Source organism: Pelodiscus sinensis, chromosome 2 (assembly GCF_049634645.1).
Source record: "Pelodiscus sinensis isolate JC-2024 chromosome 2, ASM4963464v1, whole genome shotgun sequence".
Classification (NCBI taxonomy): domain Eukaryota; kingdom Metazoa; phylum Chordata; order Testudines; family Trionychidae; genus Pelodiscus; species Pelodiscus sinensis.
In genome coordinates this window covers 247,782,319-247,800,969 of record NC_134712.1, presented here as the reverse complement: position 1 = coordinate 247,800,969, position 18,651 = coordinate 247,782,319, and the positions used below count along the sequence as shown (strand labels likewise).

General features: G+C 44.5%; 1 protein-coding gene across 5 annotated transcripts in view; it reads left to right on the top strand.

Moving 5' to 3' along the window:
• DLEC1 (DLEC1 cilia and flagella associated protein) overlaps positions 1-17,735 on the top strand; it is a 66,982-nt gene extending 49,247 nt beyond the window's left edge. For 3 of the 5 annotated variants that reach the window (XM_075922861.1, XM_075922860.1, XM_075922862.1), the window contains 10 exons: positions 1,284-1,501; positions 4,886-5,038; positions 5,605-5,727; positions 7,444-7,538; positions 7,639-7,723; positions 8,315-8,497; positions 10,418-10,579; positions 15,818-15,971; positions 16,838-16,955; positions 17,599-17,735. In XM_075922861.1, coding sequence (XP_075778976.1) covers positions 1,284-1,501; positions 4,886-5,038; positions 5,605-5,727; positions 7,444-7,538; positions 7,639-7,723; positions 8,315-8,497; positions 10,418-10,579; positions 15,818-15,971; positions 16,838-16,955; positions 17,599-17,722 — 1,415 coding nt within the window. In that variant the 3' untranslated portion in view covers positions 17,723-17,735. Of the gene's footprint in view, positions 1-1,283; positions 1,502-4,885; positions 5,039-5,604; positions 5,728-7,443; positions 7,539-7,638; positions 7,724-8,314; positions 8,498-10,417; positions 10,580-15,817; positions 16,093-16,837; positions 16,956-17,598 lie in introns of those variants that run through there. The other 2 variants (XR_012902132.1, XR_012902133.1) reach the window with 2 other exon arrangements.
• The last annotated feature ends 916 nt before the right edge of the window (positions 17,736-18,651 follow it).

Genomic DNA, 18,651 nt, shown 5'->3' with positions numbered 1-18,651 from the left:
ATAGATCCATGGATGGCTATTAGCCAAGATGACCAAAGATGCAGGTCTGTTTGTATCTTTAATCTTCTGATTGCCAGAAGACAGAACTGAACAACAGGGGGATGGATCACTTAATAATTGTCCTATTCTATTCATTCCCTCTGAAGCATCTGACATCTGCCACTGTCAGAAGACATGACACTGGGCTAGGCCCAATATGGATATTCTGACTTATTTACTTAAATAAAACATTCATCATGGCTAATGCTAATAAAGATGTAGGCGGGATGGGATCTTGGAGCTGGCTAGACTGTGTCTAGTATGCATACTCAGTGTAGAGCAGCAGTCAAAAAAGCAAATTGAATGTTAGGAGTCATTAAAAAAGGGATAGAGAATAAGACAGAAAATACCTTATTGCCTCTATAAAACTATGGTATGTTCACATCTTGAATACGGCATACAGATATGGTTGCCTCATCTCAAAAAAGATATATTGGCATTGGAAAAGGTTCAGAAAAGGGCAACAAAAATTATTAGGGGTTTGGAACAGGTCCCATATGATGAGAGATGAAAAAGACTTGGACTTTTCATCTTAGAAAAGAGGAGACTAATGGGGAATATGATAGAGGTCTATAAAATCATGACTGGTCTGGAAAAAGTGAATAAGGAAAAGTTATTTACTTATTCCCACAATAAAAGAACTAGGAGTCACCAAATAAAATTAATAGGCAGCAGGTTTAAAACAAACAAGAGGAAGTTTTTCTTCACTCAGCGCACAGTCAACCTGTGGAACTCCTTGCCAGAGGATGCGGTGAAGGCTAGAACTTTAACAGGGTTCAAAAAAGAGCTAGATAGATTCATGGAAGTTAGGTCCATCAATGGCTATTAGCCGGGATGGATAGGAATGGTACCCCTAACCTCTGCTTCTCTGGAGGTGGGTGACGGGGAGAGATCACATGAGGATTACCTGTTGTGATCCTTCCCTCTGAGGCATTTGGTATTGGCTATTGTCGGCAGACAGGATACTGGGCTAGATGAACCTGTGGTCTGACCCAGTATGGCCGTTCTTATGTTAGTGCAAGATCGATGATAGGCAAAAATGGGTTTAAGTCACATTTATACTCTCCTGATCCTTTGATGGATTACCTGACTGGTCCTAGAATAAAAAGAGCAGTTTTAGGATGTGTCTGGCATCAGTGTATCCAGGTACCATTAGCTACCTACTCCACTTTTTCTCATGGAGCAAAAAAGCTACATATCATTGGCCTGATTAACATTAATAGTTTTTTTTCTTTTTCATTCAGACATTCGCATGGACTGGGAAACTTATAATCAAGAAAAAGATGAAGAGAAGCTGGTGGATCTCTTGTTGTTTTATGGGCCTCATTTTCCTATTAAAGACATAGATGAGAATGAGATTGCATCAAGTATTAGCAGCTCAGAGCCTGAAATCGTGTTAAACTGGGATAAAATCCCTAGCAGCCCAGACACCATTTCGCCATGTTCCCTGCTGACAGATGATGTAAGATAAAGGCAGTCTGTTTTTTAAACCACTTAATCAAACAGTGAATAATGTTCAGAATTATTAGGAAAGGAATCGATAATACAGGCAGTCCCCGACTTACGCGGATCCGACTTACGTCGGATCCGCACTTACGAACGGGGCTTTCTCGCCCCGAAGGTCGGGGCGAGAAAGCCCCGTTCGTAAGCTGCTCCGATGCCCCTGGTCTGCTGGAGACCTTCTCCAGCAGACCAGGGGCACCGGGCGGGTTCCCGCGCTTCTGAGGCTTTGCCAGAGCAAAGCCTCAGAGGCGCGGGGAACCACCACTGCTGCCGCTTCAGTCTGGGTGCCTGTGGTCTGCTGGGGACCGTCCCCAGCAGACCACAGGCACCCAGACTGAAGCGGCAGCAGCGGCGGTTCCCCGCGCCTCTGAGGCTTTGCTCTGGCAAAGCCTCAGAGGCGCGGGACCCCCCGCGGCTGCGGCTTCACTCCGGGTGCCTGTGGTCTGCTGGGGACCGTCCCCAGCAGACCACAGGCACCCAGACTGAAGCCGCAGCCACGGCGGGGTCCCTCGCCTCTGAGGCTTTGCCAGAGCAAAGCCTCAGAGGCGCGGCACCCCGCTGCCGCTGCGGCTCTGCTCCCCGTGTCCCTGTTCTGCTGGGGGGGGGGGAGCGCAGCTAGTGTGCTCCCCCCCCCCCCAGCAGACCAGGCTTTTGTTTTGGACTCTGGGGCAGAGCAGCTGGGGTGCTGCCGATTGGTCCTGCAGTGCCCGCTCTGGGCACTACTGGACCAACCCGGCAGCACCCCAGCTGCTGTGCCCCAGGTCCTGATTCAGCCGCTGCTGGTCAGTTTCAGCAGCGGCTGAATCAGGACGCCTGGGGCAGAGCAGATGGGGTGCTGCTGGGTTGGTCCAGTAGCACCGAGGAGCGGAGCTACTGGAGCAACCCAGCAGCACCCCAGCTGCTCTGCCCCAGGCGTCCCTAAGTCAGCTTCTGCTGAAACTGACCAGCGCTGACTTCAGGAAGCCCCAGGCAGAGTTGCTCTGCCCCGGGCTTCCTGGAATCAGCTGCTGATCAGTTTCAGCAGCAGCTGACTTGGGGACGCCTGGGGTTCTTAAGTTGATTCTGTATGTAAGTCAGAACTGGCGGTCAGTTTCAGCAGTGTCTGAATCTGGACGCCAGTTCCGACTTACATACAGATTCAACTTAAGAACAAACCTACAGTCCCTATCTTGTACGTTACCCGGGCACTGCCTGTAAGATGGAAAATATATGGCCTTTATATAAATCCATATGATATACATATTTTGAATTCTGTGTGCAGAGATGGTTGCCCCATTTAAAAAAAAACTGGAATTAGAGAAGTTACAGGAAAGAGCAACAAAATGATTAGGCATATAGAACAGCTTCCATATGAAGAGAGAGTAATAAGATGGGGACTTTTCAGCTTGGAAAAGAGACAATTAAGGGTAGATATGTAGAGGTCTATAAAATCATGACAAGTTTGGAGAAAGTAAACATGTTGCTTACTCCTTATAACATAACAACAACGAAGAGTCACCAGATGAAATCAATAGGCAGCAAATGGATGTATTTTTTCACACAACACAGTCAAACTGTAGAACTCTTTCCCAGAGGATGAGAAAGGCCAAGACTACAACAGGGCTGAAATAGATAAATTCACAGACAGGTCCATCAATGGCTGTTTACAAGGATGAGCAGGGATGGCATCTCTAGCTTGTGTTTGTCAATAGCTGGAAGGGTGACAGGATGGATCACTTGATGATTACCCATTCTGTTTATTCTCTCTGGAGCACCTCGCTTTGGCCACTGTTGGAAGACAGGATGCTGGACTAGATGGACCACTGATCTGACCAGTATGGCCATTCTTACCACTGCTATTGCAGAGCAATGGGTTGCTGGAGAAAAACTTTGCCAAGAAGTAGCATGTACTTGGACTGCACATTTAAGCTCTCAAGCCCTGTCAATGTTAGACTTTAATTTCTCTTGCAAGCTGGTTTACATATTACCATACAATTTGCGTCCATGCATTCTGCTGTTTGAAGCCCTTGTTAACCGTCATTTAAGGCAAACTTTGGGGCAGTTTCCAGCAGCATAATTGAAACTTGTCACAAAAATATTGATGGCAAATTTTTAAAAGAAAATTTTCAGAGAACAAAAGTTTTCAGGTTTGACCAGCTTTACTCCTCAGGGCCTTACAGTGCCAGTTCTGCCCTTTATCCTTACAGTGGGTAAAATCTTACCTACAGAATCCACATTGGATTAATATACGGAGGAATCTGTTCCAGTAATGTAATGTATGGTGTGCCCAGCAGTGTTCCCTCTAATTTTTTTCCCACCCGAGCAGAATGAATTTTGTTATGCCCATCAATACAAAGGTGATATGTGTCGCTCATCACTGTTTTATAGGTGCACATAACAAAATTCATGTGGGAGTGTGAGACCAAGGGGTGCTGAGTGTGGGAAGAGGCTCAGGCTTGGAGCAGAGGATTGGACTGTGGGTGTAAAGGCTCTTACTTGGAGTGCAAGCTCTGGAGTGGGGCCAGGGATAAGGGGCTCAGGGCTAGGATAGAGGGTTTGGGTGCAAGGCCTTTGGCTGATGGTGCGGGCTCTGGGTTTGGGCTAAGGATGAGGGGGTTAGGGTGCAGGCATTTGATAGTCACTATCACTGCCCTGATCAGGTGGTCGATAATATATCCCTACAGCTATATTCTTATTATTGGAGCATGGGATTACTATCCATAGAGATTCTATGGAACATTTTGACTCATTTAAGATTTTTTACTTCACTGCACATGTGAGTAACCTCTTCTGGTGCCCCCAAGAAGGATGTTGATAAATTGGAAAGGATTCAAAGAGCTACAAGAATGGTAAAAGGATTAGAAATCATGCGCTCTAGTGATTGAGCTCCATGAGTCTCTTTAGCTTAATAATGAGGTTAAGGGGTGACTTTTATTACTCTGTAAGTACCTATACGGGGAACAAATATTAAATAAGGGGCTCTTTAATCTGACAGAGAAATAAATAACATGTTCTAAAGGCAGGAAGTTGAAGCTAGACAGTCTGATTGGAATGAATACCTTTTTAATGGTAAGAGTAATTAACTATTGAAATAATTTATAAATTTGTTTGGAAAACATTAATCCAAGAATACCATAGACCTGGAATGCTGTTTTGCGCGATGAGCAAGATAGTCCAAAGATGGTACCCTGATCTCCCATTGATTTTGGCCCCCCATTAGTCACACTGTTTAGTAGGAGAAACATGGGTTTATGCTGGAAAGTGAGACAAAATGGTATTAGCTAATTTTGCTCTTGTTTTGTTCTGAGAATGATGTAGCCGTGTGCTGGATGTGTAACATTCCTTATCCCTTTCCTACCTGTAGGAGTCAGATGTAGACAGCAAGGAATGGGAAGGAAAGAGTGACTCTGAAATCTGGAGACCAGTAAATAATCAACAGAAAATCATCTCTGCAATTATACGAGCTCACGAAGGGGTTCTCTCCGACTATCCCTACTGTATAACTCCTAGACAGATTGTAAGCTGTGGCTCTTACCTCTTTGTAGTTTGTAAATATCCAGCTGTATGTATGAGACTGGGGAGAAGGGGCAGCAAGGGAAGGCTTTTAACTGGCATTCAACTTTAGCTGCTTTTATTTGGAAACTAGAAGACTTACCCAGCATTGTGCAGCTCCTTCAGGGCAGGGGTCTGGCAGTGCGGCGGGTGCAGGAATCAGGGCAGGGCCTTGGAGATGTGGAGGGCTTAATTTTCAGAAAATTAAGTCAAGTTTCTAAATAAACTTAAGTTCCAAGAATTTACAAAGGACACCTTTAAAAATGTATTTTGTTAAGGCTAACCTTGTGCTTAAACTGCCTAGCAAAGACTAATTAGAGGTGTGGATTTACATGGAAATTGTTACATTCGTTTTAACTCATATTTTGTCTCTTTTGACAAGTCTGGGCATAGAGCAGCCCAAAGAGATTCTATCTATGCTTTTACTGCAAATCTCAATGGGATTTTAGCTGTAAATCTGTTAAGATGCTTCCTTAATACAAAACTGCTCATTTGCTTTAGCTAAATGCCTGTATAATCTTTTGGCTCCAGATTGTTCCTGCAGGTGGCAGTGCCTCCATCCATATTTCCTTCACTCCACTCATGTTACCGGAGCTCATTAACAAAATTGAATGTCAGGGGTATGCATTAGGTTTCATGAGCCTAGACAGCAAGGTAAATATACTAACACAGCTAAGTGTTTACCTACGTAGTATTGTCACTTCAGTTTGCTTCTTTCTGCTCTGAATGTTATTCTGTAACAGTGAAACATTTTAATAATTATTCCTTACAACATGGGAGGCAAGTGGTAAATTTTGATTTCTGGTCTTGACTGGCTAATAACTTCATGCACAGCTAATTGATACTAAAACCCCTGTTGTTTTTGTTACCCAGTACTTCCTGCCCTCACTTCCATAGCCAAGAGGTGGGGAAACATTTTTGGGTCAGGGGCTGCTGACCCACAGAAAAATAAGTCAGGGGATGCAGACAAGAGAGAAGCAAAAAAAAAAACCCAAACCAACCCTCAGAGGCATGGCCCCCAGCTGAGAAGGAGAAAGGAACGTCCCACATTCCCCTTGCACACCAGAGTCTATGGGGGCCCAGGCTAGTAGATTGTATGTGCTCCAGCCCCATGGTGCAGCAGTGTGGGGGGGGGGGGATGGTGTGCCAGTGCAGGTGCCCCAGTGTTGTGGGGAGCCCTGAGCCTCATGGGCTGGATCTAGGCAAACCAGGGGCTGCATCCAGTTCCTGGGGCCTGAAGTTCCCTACCCCTGCCATAGCGCATTTGTTTCATCCACCTGTTATGTCATCCTTTAGACTGTAAGCACCCTGGGGTAGGACTTGTCATGTGTTATGTTTGTACAGTACCTTAGAACAATAGAGTCCCACTTGTTCCAGGAATCTTGGCCGTACTATAACAATTTTTAATACTTAATTAGTGAATAAGGAATCAGAACTTACTTGCGATTCTATTCCCAGGTCTGCCTCTCACTCACTGGGGGTATGTCTACACTACAGCGTTATTTCGAAATAACACTTTTACACACAAAATGCATTTCGAAATAGCGTTTTGCTATTTCAAAATAGCGCGTCCACACTGAGTACACCCTGAATCACATTTAAGGCCGGCCAGAACCAGGTCCAGCAGGGTATCAGGTCAGGAGTTACTGTGTGTGGCTGCTGCGGAGTGGGCACCAGGGCACCCTGGGAAACCTGGAGGCCCCCTATTTCGATATAAGTGTCTACACAGCAGTTATTTTGAAATAGTTATTTCGAATTTGGTGTTATTCCTCATGGAATGGTGTTTACCAAATTCGAAATAAGCCCTCCACTATTTCAAATTAATTTCAAAATAGCAGTTTGGCTATGTAGACGCCAGGGAAGTTATTTCAAAATAAGGGCTGTCATTTCGAAATAACTTTGCTGTGTAGACATACCCTGGGTGAATTTGGACAAGTCATTTATCTTTGATGAGACTTTTCCCTGGTAAAATGGAAAATGTAATCTCCAGGCTGCTGCAAAGCTTAAATAATGTTTGTAAAGCACTTTGAGACTCTCAACTGTTAAACACAATGTGTTATTAATTATAATAAAATATTTAGCAATGCAATTTTATAATATTTTAGGAAACAAGAGTAGTCTTCATATTAATGAGAAATTTTCATGTAATCTAATGAGAAATGTTGTTTGTATTCAAAATGCAATGTAGTTCAGATTCTGATAGCTGAGCAGAATTTTTATAGAGGTAGCATAATTTGTTCCAAATAGGCCAAACAGTGTCAAAGTTGATCTGTGGCTGATGCCTTTGAGAAATACCCTCTCAGATTAAAGTTAGTGCTTCATCCTTGAAACACTAATTTGATCTTCATGTATTCTTCCTGCTCCCATCAGCTTGCACAAGAGATACCTGGCAAGGTGACTCGTTCACAAGGCCATGGAGTTGAACCTTTGAGAATGGACTTGCAAGCTTTTGTAAAGCCTGCTCTGTAAGTATAACAGCTCTGACAGTTCACAAACTTATAATAAATTAAATGAAATTAGAACCTAAGGAAAGGTTTTTAACAGGCTTTGATTCTCTACATTCAGGTTAACTGTAGAAATGGATCATGATAGCGGAATCGTGTTTCATTCAATGGCAAGTGATCTCATACCAGATCAACTGTCTTCTGGAGTGAGTATCATACACATTGTTTCATTAAAGTTTATTTAATCTATTGCTCGGCTATTAAGAAAATTTCATGGCAACATTCATATTATCTGTAAAACAATGGTTTTAATGACATGTCCTCATAATGCAGTGTTAAAAGTTAACATCCAATAGGATAACTTTTTTTATAAGAGTACAAACTGGGCCAGAGAACACGGAGTATAATTAACTATAAACCAAGAAAGGAAATGTTAATTCAGGAAGATGGTTATTCTGTCTTTTGTTAATTTACTCTAGAGGGCTTTTAAGTATCAAAATAATTATTCATTTTCAGGAGATTAAAAAAGAATCTGGAAGCAGAATGAAGGTGATTTAGTTTCCAATATAGTTTGTGAATTTTGGTGACTCACAAAGTCCTATCAAAATTTTGTTTTAAAACTTTATTAAACATGAAAAAAAATATAACAGGATTCTGAAGCACCCACACTAAGAAAAAAGTTATTTGGGACAGAATCCTCCAATCTCAGATGCTATACAAGGTCTCAAGAGACTAGAAAGCTTTGAAACCTCTGGAGTGAATTCAGATAGAAAATAGTTTAACACATTCTTCTTCAGGTTTTGACAGAGTCAGTCATTACTTACAACCTGAAACTGACCAATTCCACAGAGGCTCCTCTGCACTTCAAGATCCTCCTATCTATGCCCTTCACTGTGTCTAGTATTGATCCCAACAAGAACCTGAAAACATCCCACACCAACAGGGAGGAGCTTCTACTTCATCCACAGCAAAACATGCTGGTAGGTTCAAAAAAGTTCCTCAGGCCAGTACATTATTCCACACTATAAGGATGTAAATTCCAGTGTATGCTCACTCATTCCTTATATATGTGAATGTAGTACTGTTTCAACAGCCATTGGTGTCCACTGTGATAATCTCTACAATTTACACCCACTCCTCTTGTAAAGCTTAATGCACCATGTAGATAAGCCCTTAACAATTGATGTACGATAATGATCTAGGTCACAGCTATTCAACATGCGGCCCATGGGCCACATGCGGCCCGCAGCCTGTTTGTTTACGGCCCGCGGTGCGGTTTGGGTTTACGCGGGGCTCAACTCACGGCCCGCGGGTGGAAGCCAAAACAAAAAAGTAGTCAATATAATGGTCTTCTGTTGATACGTGTTTTAGTAGTTAAATTCCTGGACTGTCATTAAAAGTGCTGTCATATGAGTGGAAATCAAGTAAATATTGCATTTTATTAATATCAGCAGAACTGATTTAAATGGGGCCTGTGTGTTCTGTAGTCTTGCTTTAATTTTTTTATTTATTCCCACTAGTGTGAAATAAGCTATTTGCATATATATTTGCATGTACGTACAACCACACTTAAGTTGCGGCCCTCGGCTTGTGCTGCGAGTATCATTATGGCCCCCAGGGCTTCCAAAGTTGAGTAGCCCTGATCTAGGTGAACTGCAAAAGCTTTGGGGAGGGAGGAAAAATACAGTTGTACAATGGTGCTTGTTATGCTTTATCAGCTATGTCCCGTTGAAGTCACTTTGCAGGAAGCACTAAATGAGTATTAATATCAAAATGATAAATGTATTTACAATGTAAAAGAAAATCTCTGGCTTCTCACTCTTCCTTTCAAATCCTGATCTTCCCGTCTGCAAACCATATATTAAGTGACAGGGGAAGACATCTTGTTTGGTTTTAGATGTATGTGTAGATATAAAATTTATATCTACATTTGCAAAAATGATCCACAGATCTCCACATCCACAGATGCGGAGAGCCACAATTTGCAGAGTTCCCGATATAAAATCTGTATCCGCATCTACATCCATAAAAATGAACCACCCATGGATAGAAAGCAGATAGCTGCAGATTTGCAGGGTTTTATGTGCTGGTGTCAGGAAAGTCACTAAGTAAAGAATGAAATAACTCAAATGCACTTTTAAAATGTATGTATCATTTTTAAATGTACACATCAACATGGGCACACAGGGCTTGATTCTGACTGCGTACCCATACATAAAAGTAATATAAGAACATAAGAACGGCCGTACTGGGTCAGACCAAAGGTCCATCTAGCCCAGTATCCTGTCTACCGACAGTGGCCAGCACCAGGTGTCCCAGAGAGGGTGGACCGAAGACAACGATCGAGCGATTTGTCTCCTGCCATCCCTCTCCAGCCTCTGACAGACAGAGGCCAAGGACACCATTTTATCCCCTGGCTAATAGCCTTTTATGGACCTAACCTCCATGAAATTATCTAGCTTCTCTTTAAACTCTATTATAGTCCTAGCCTTCACAGCCTCCTCTGGCAAGGAGTTCCACAGGTTCTCCACAGGTTAGTTTAATGACTAACTCCATGAAAGCAATGGAATTATTTTTGTAAAAATTGGTGTCAGGGAGAAGAGAATCAGGGGAATTCAGACTCAAACTTGAGGGGGTTTCTCCTCATATTTTAAAGCAGTGCAGTTCACCCTCTCCTCTCTTTCATAGAACTTGCCTTTAGGAAATAGTTCTGCAGTTTGAAAAATATCAAGATTATTGTTTTAGCTTTGCTTTGTTGTACAAGTTCCCATAGGATTTTGGGCAGTGGTATAATGCTGTTGGGTCATGATGGGAATGGGCATATGGGGGAGGAGCTGTTGGGATGTTTTTACTGTGAATTTCCTAGTGACTTCACACATTTTCATCTGAATTCCCCTCAGGTGAAAGTATCATTTCACACAAGTCTGGAGTTACTTACATATCAGGATCTGCCAGCAGTCCAGCTGGTCTCAGGAATCCAAGTGCTCCGGTTTGAGAATGGAGATAGGAAAGTGAAATTCAGTCAAAATCTGGTCATTGAATATAGTAACAGAACAACCCAGGTAACAAGTACTTCAGAACAAAAGTAACAGCAAAAGCTTTTATATCCATGATGCACCTTTAATAAAGAATGATGTTCAGATATTTTTCATAACTTACCCATTACTGAAATGCAGCTGCTTTTAGGGTAAAGCATGCCAGATAATCAATAATGAGCAGCAGCAATGCACAAAAGTAATAACTTTTTAACTGCAGGAGACTCTCAAGTTAACAGCTTTAATCTCAGTGTGCCAGCCAATGTTCCATCTAAACTTTTCCATCCAATTTGTGGAATAAATTATGTGCACTAGCAGAAACAAAAACCTAGCATGAAGTAAATCGGCTGGACAGCTTTTGAGTCTTTCCTGAGTGGCTGCACAAGCCCTCTGCTTACAGAGAACATTAGTGCCAGGCCAGTTCCAAAGAGTTCTGTAGTTTCTTTGTATAGCAGGAAGACCTAGATTTTACATTTCAACCAAATGGTGGCACTCTCCAGTGAGACTTTATATTTCACACTAGTTGACTGTGATTACCAAGGCTTGACAAATTATGGAAAACCCTACTCGCCAGACAAAAAAGGGACTCGCCACCCCCCCCCCGCCCAAAAAAGTGTTTCTTAATGGCATAAATTCCTAAGAAGAATAAGAACAGTAATTACTAATAAGTTATTAATAAATATCTTCTAAACCTCTACCTTTTCCCTCTGCTGCCATGTCTCCTCCCCTTGCTCCATCAGCTCCCCTGGTGCCTGCTGCCCCCCAACCCCTCACCCTCCTCTGCTGTCCTGACTCCTGCCCTTCTCACTGCCCTCAACCCTCCTACGGCCTGCCCCCCTCTACCAGCCCTTCTCTCCCCCATGTGCCCACTCCTCCAGTAGCCCCACTCTGATCATGTGAGCTACCCCTCCTCATCCCTTCTTCTAACACTTCCCTCTACACACCTGCCCTGCCTCTCTCCTCTGGTGCTGGTCCCTCCCCTGCAGGTGTCTGCCCTTCTGCTTCACCCCCAGAATCCCCAGGCACCTGCACCCTCCTGGTGCCTCCCCCTTCCCTCACTGCCCCTGCCCCCTTTGCCCTCCTTTTCCCTGATGCCCACCCCCTCACCACCCTCTGCCCCCGTTCCCCTCATGCCCCTGTGCCCTCACAAATGCCTTGCTCCATCCCCGCCTTCCTCATACCCACCCCTTCTTTCAAGCCTTCTTCCAGCACCTCCACTTCCCCCCTCTAGCCGCCAATGCCTATACCCTCTCCTCTCCCAGCATCACTGTCTCCCCTCCCACTGACACCTCCCCTTCTGCCCTTTTCCTCACTGTCTGCAGTTGGCCCCCTGGGATTTGTCTCTCCTGCACCCCTGTCCCTTGGTGCCTTCCCCCTTCTTCTCCTGACCTCCTCCCTCCCTCAGCACAAGCCCCTTCACCATATTTTCCCTTCCCCTCCCCTCAGCACAAGCCCCTTCCCCATATTTTCCCCTCCCGTCCCTCCGCACAAGCCTCTTCCCCATATTTTCCCTTCCCCTCCCCTCAGCACAAGCCCCTTCCCCATATTTTCCCCCTTCCTTTCCCCTCCTCTCGCCTCCACACAGCACCGCACAGCACAGCACAAGCCCCTTCCCCTCCCCTACCTGGCTTCTGCCTTCCACTTTGCGGGGTTGCCGGAGCCTTTTTGAATCCGGCAGTCGCTGGCCGTGACGTCAGGATGCCACGTCATGCCAGCGTCCTGGCATCTGCCGGCATCCTGCCCTCTGCTCACGCCCCACCTCCTTGTGCCAGAGCTGCACGCAGGCAGCCCGGCACTGAGAATCACCACTTGCTGAGAATCACCACACTTCCCCCTTCCCAGCGGCGCTCTGCTCCTCCACCGGCCGGCGGATCGGATGGGGCCGTGCCGCCCGTAATGCGGGCTTCGGCCAGCCCGTCACACCACCAGCTGGTAAAATCTACTTGCCGTGGGCGAGCGGGCGAGTGTATTTGTTGAGCCCTGATGATTACCATGTTGTCCATATCTTTAGATACCAGAGTGAGCAAAGCCCAATGTGCTAGATACAGCTCTGAAGAATGAAGAGAAGCTAGAGTGAAATGTAATGTCTGTGTCTTCATACAGCACTCAAAAGTTAACCAGAATGCACAATGAATGTATGTCCTTGAGAACATACAATGGCTATTCTGAAAACCTCCCTGAAAAAGCAACACTATTTACTTTCATAATAGGCCATAGGCTTAAACTAAATCGAAATTGTAGAGTGGATTCTCTCTCTCTTCTCTTACCTAAGTCAGCATCTGAGAAATTGACTGTCGTGTAGCCCAGACCTCATTCAGAGGAGTGAAAAATCCACCTCACTAAGTGATGTGGTTATAGACACTGCTACAGGAACTTTATAGACACTGCTACAGTGCTGGAGGAACTGACCAGGGACCAGGCGCAGTTTGATCTTCTGCTCACAAACAGAGAGGAACTAGTAGGGGAAGCAGAGGTGGGTAACAACCTCATGAGATGGTAGATTTCAGGATCCTGACCAAAGGAAGAAAAGAGAGAAGCAAAATATTCACCCTGGACTTCAGAAGAGCAGACTTTGACTCCCTCAGAGAACTAATGGGCAGGATTTCCTGGTATGCTTACCTGAAGGGGAAGGGAGTCCAGGACAGCTAGCAATATTTTAAAGAGGCCTTATTAAAGACACAGGGAGAAACCATCCCGATGTGCAGCAAGAAAAGCAAATATGGTAGGCGACCAGATTGGCTTGTCTGGAACATCCTTGTGAGCTTAAACACAAAAAGGAAGCTTACAAGAAGTGGAAACTTGGATGGATGACCAGGGAGGAGTATAAATATATTGCTCAAGAATGCAGGGGAGTTATCAGGAAGGCGAAAGCGCAATTGGAGTTGCAGCTAGCAAGGAATATGAAGGGTAACAAGAAAGGTTTCTACAGGCATGTTAGCAATAAGAGGGTGCTCAGAGAGGGTGTGGGGCCCTTACTGGATGAGGGAGGTAACCTAGTGACAGATGATGTGGGAAAAGCTGAAGTACTTAATGCTTTCTTTGCCTCTGTCTTCACAAACAGGGTCAGCTCCCAGACAAATGCACTAGGCAATGCAGTATGGGAAGGAGGTGGACAGCCCTTGGTGGGGAAAGAACAAGTTAGGAACTATTTAGAAAAGCTAAACATACACATATCGATGGGCCTGGATTTAATACATGTGAGGGTACTGAGGGAGTTGGCAAGTGTCATTGCGTAGCCTTTGGCCATTATCTTTGAAAACTCGTGGAGATCGGGAGAGATCCCGGGTGATTGGAAAAAGGCAAATGTGCCCATCTTCAAAAAAGGGAAGGAGGACAATCCAGGGAACTACAGACCAGTCAGCCCTGGAAAATCACGGAGGGAATCCTCAAGGAATCCATTTTGAAGCACTTGGAAGAGGGGAAAGTGATCAGGAATATTCAACATGGATTCATGAAGGGCAAGTCATGCCTGACCAATCTGATTAGCTTCTATGGTGAGGTTACTGGCTCTGTAGATATGGGAAAGTCAGTGGATGTGATATAACTTGACTTTAGCAAAGCTTTTGATACGGTCTCCCACAATATCCTTGTCAGCAAGTTAAGGGAGTATGGATTGGATAAGTGGACTGTAAGGGTATGTCTAGACTACAGGGTTTTGTCGACAGAAGTTTTGTCTACAGATACTGTCGACAAAGCTTCTGTCGACAGAGTGTCTAGACTACATCCAGTTCTGTCAACAAAGCAAGCCGCTTTGTTGACATAACAGTGTGGACGCAAAGGACAGTGTAGATGCAATAATACCTTCTATCAACAGAACTCTGTCGATAAAAGGCGTTATTCCTCGTAGAATGAGGTTTACATACGTCGACAAAACTGCTGAGTTTTGTCGACGTTATGTCGACATAACTCAAAGACAGTGTGGACGCAGGTATAGTTTTGTCGACAAAAGTCCACTTTTGTCGACAAAACCCTGTAGTCTAGACACACCCCTAGATGGATAGAAAGCTGGCTAGACTGTCGGGCACAATGGGTAGTGATCAACAGCTCGATGTCAGGTTGGCGGTCAGTTTCTAGCGGAGTGCCCCAAGGATCAGTTCTTGAACCGGTTTTGTTCAACATCTTTATTAATGACCTGGATGAGGGGATGGATTGCACCCTCAGCAAGTTCACAGATGACACTAAGCTAGGGGGAGAGGTAGATATGCTGGAGGACAGGGATAGGATCCCGAGTGACCTGGACAGATTAGAGGATTGGGCCAAAAGAAATCTGATGAGGTTCAACAAGGACAAGTGTAGAGTCCTGAACTTGGGATGGAAGAATCCCAAGCATTGATACAGGCTGGGGACTGAATGGCTAAGTAGCAATTCAGCAGAAAAGGACCTGGGGATTACAGTAGATGAGAAGCTGGATATGAGTCAACAGTGTGCCCTTGTAGCCAAGAAGGCTAATGGCATATTGGGGTGCATTAGGAGGAGCATTGCCAGCCAATCCAGAGAAGTGATTATTCCCCTTTATTCAGCTTTGGTGAGGCCACATCTAGAATATTGTGACCAGTTCTGGGCCCCCCACTATAGAAAGGATGTGGATGCATTGGAGAGGGTCCAGCGGAGGGCGACCAAAATTATTAGGGGGCTGGAGCGCAAGACCTATGAGGAGAAACTGAAGGATTTCGGTTTGTTTAGTCTGCAGAAGAGTGAGGGGGGATTTGACAGCAGCCTTCAACTTCCTGAAGGGAGGTTCCAAAGAGGAACAGTAGTGATAGATGGCAGAACAAGGAGCAATGGTCTCAAGTTGCAGTGGGAGAGGTCTAGGTTGTATATTAGGAAAAACTATTTCACTAGGAGGGTGGTGAAGCCCTGGGATGGGGTCCCTAGGGAGGTGGTGGAATCTCCATCCCTAGAGGTGTTTAAGTCTCAGCTTGACGGAGCCCTGGCTGAGTTGATTTAATTGGGATTGGGCCTGCCTTGGGCAAGGGGCTGGACTTGATGACCTCCTGAGGTCTCTTCCAGCTCTATGAATCTATGATACACTGGCAGAAGAGCCTCTGTTGCTAACTGAGCTATCACCTTTCCAGGAGGTGGATTAACTCTGCTGACTGAGAGCTCTCTCCCATTAGCTTGAAGCATCTTCATTAAAGTGCTACAGTAGCACACCTGTGCCGATGCATTGTTTAAGTGTAAGCTTGCCCTAAATAATGCTCATTTCTTTTTGGACAAAGTTATGGAATTTTTTTTTAACTCTTTTCCTCTTTTGTATCTTTCCAGCTCGTGCCAGTGACAGCATACCTTACTGTCCCGCTACTGGAACTCTCTTGTGAGACAGTTGATTTTGAGACCTGCTTTGTAGACCAAACTAGGACAGAAGATGTTTTTTTGTTAAACAGGAGCAGATGCAGAAGTTACTGGACTGCTTTACTGGGTACTAAGCCTGTGCAATAGATTCCTTTTGTTAGAAGAGTATAATGCTTGTTTTAGTCTTCTTCTATAGTAAGATGGGAATGCATCCTAGTCAGTACGTACAACATGATAACAACCATCCGGTAAGAACCAAGTCAGGGTCTGTTCACACTGTCTTTACTCCAGTATCTTTTCACTGACTACAGTAATGACTTCAGATGTACACCAGAGAACAGAGTCAGATCCACCATATTTATTTTTCCAAATTAGGGTATGTCTACACAGCAGCAGTATTTCAGAATAACTGATGTTATTCTGAAATAACACAGTGCACGTCTACACTACAAGCCTTTATTTCGAAATAAAGTTGAGCTGGAGGACTTCTTACTCCGACTCCTATTAACCCTCATTTCACAAGGAGTAAGGGAAGTTGAAGGAAGTGTGTTCTTCCTTTAACTTCCTGCTGTGTAGACAGCTCCAAAAGCCAAATTAAGCTATTTTGACTTAAGCTACACAATTGATGTAGCTCAAGTTGCGTAGTTTAATTCAAGTTTTGCCCTGCTGTGTAGATGGCCCTTAAGGCCTGATGGTAGGAGGTGAGCACCACCAACTCCCACTAGAAACAAGCTTACACTGAAGTTAATGAGGTTAATGGTAAAATGTCCATTGACTTCAGTGAGAGCAGGACCAGACCAGACCATTTTATTTTGCCATTTACCACTACCACCATCTCAGCTGGCCCTGCAAATGAGATTTAGACTAGTCAAAGGCATGTGACAATCCCAATTTTAATTGACAAGTGAGGAGATATACTCTTTGCTTACATGAATACTGCATTATACACAACAGGGAAGACTCTTCAATCGATATTTTCATTCTTTGCTGCAGACCAACGAGAACGGCATAACATTGAAGTATTTTCCATCTCTCCCGCTCATGGAATTCTCGAGGCCCATGAAGCCAGCTCACCCACCAAAGTAGCTTTAAAGATCAGTTTTACTGCAAGGTACAGTAAGAGAACAGCATTTTGCTGTCTTTGGAGTTGACGAAGAAAGGCCTTGCAGACTGCTGCTCTGCAAGGAGTAATTGCCTCTCCCATACTGCTGCCCAGTTCTTTGAATTACAGTACTAGCCCTTTTATCTGGCACTTCACCAACTAGCAAGCTCAATAAACTGGCATTTCTGATTTGCACAGAAAGTCCTGTCTACAGTATGGTTGGTACAGGGCTGGCTGGGCTGTGGGAGGGGCTTGGGACACAGGCGGGAGGTGCTCACTTCCCTGCAAGTGGCTCCCTGACCCTCCTGTTGCTGCCAGGCATGGCCAGGTGGCTCTGAATGCACACCGTTTGTTCCCCCTCCCAGAGCATGGACCCAACGCCTTCCAGCACATGGGCTAGGTATTGCAGCCAGTGGGAGCTGAGGGCACACTGCCTTCACATGGAGGCAGCATCCCTACTGCAATACAGCCACCTGGCCGCACCTTTGCCAGGAGCAACAGGGATGGGGAGCTGCTTGTGAGGACTGCCAGAGCATCCCCCTCCAGCACCCCATACTTCTTCTCATCCCAGCTCCTTTAAAGAACCGTGCTGTGTTTTTGCATGTAGTAGAACGGCCAGCTAACTGAACTGTCTTCTTCCTTTGTATTTTAGGAGTAACGTGGAATATGAAACTACAGTGACTGTTTCTGGAATGCTGGGAGAAAAGCCCTGCAAATTACAGATCAGAGGCAGAGGATCCTATGATGAGAAATATGAAGATCTCCATTTAATATAAGAGAGATGGTACAGATTAGGTGTCAATGTAATGAGTCATTCTTGGCTACTGAAGTCACTGCAAGATACATATGTATATTGAATGATACTATTGAAACTACATTGCCTACATTTTCATGTACTTGAGATTTAAAATACATTCCAAGTAATATATAAAAAAGAATTTTACTGAACTAGGATAAGTGTCTACTGAACAAATATAATTCAACAGATGTTGACTCAAAATAGTATGTGTTGAGTTTTATAGTTCTCTTATTGGCATACTCCCATCACTATAGAAACAGATGCTTTGCAGATAAAGAAGGGAATTCTAAAAATTGTGAAGGAGATTCCTGATACACTTTAGTTTGCTTCTTTAAAGTCATCAGTTAATTCCACACTGTACTATTTAAGTGCAACTAGAGTGAGAAACACTGAACAAGACCAACATTCTCACTGACACAGTTTCTTTAATACAAAAGTCAATAGGAGCTTGATGTCCACATTGCATAGGCACCTTTGAAGAAACACCAACCTAAATGTTTAAGTAGCATCTGGGAGTTGAGCATGGCCCCCTGCTTGTGCAACTATAGAAGATGGATTCCATCCCACTTAATTTTCTTACACTCCCTTGATTCCTACCTACTCATACTTTCTAGTCGACAGTAATACCAAAACAATCAAAGGTCAGTCTGACATTCCCATTTCTGAGAGCATAATGAGAACCTTATTTATCCATAAAAAGCCAGGCCAGAATTTTCAAATGTGGGATTACAAAGTGAGGCATCTCAGACGGGGGAAGGGGACAAAATCCAGCTCAAGGGCCATAAATTCACCCTGCTAAGCCAACAGATCCAGCCTGCAGCCTGTGGGAGCCTCTGGTAGGCTCCCTGCTGCCTTGTGCCTGCGGGCTGGTCAGAGAAGCAGGCTACAGGACCCATGAGATTCTCT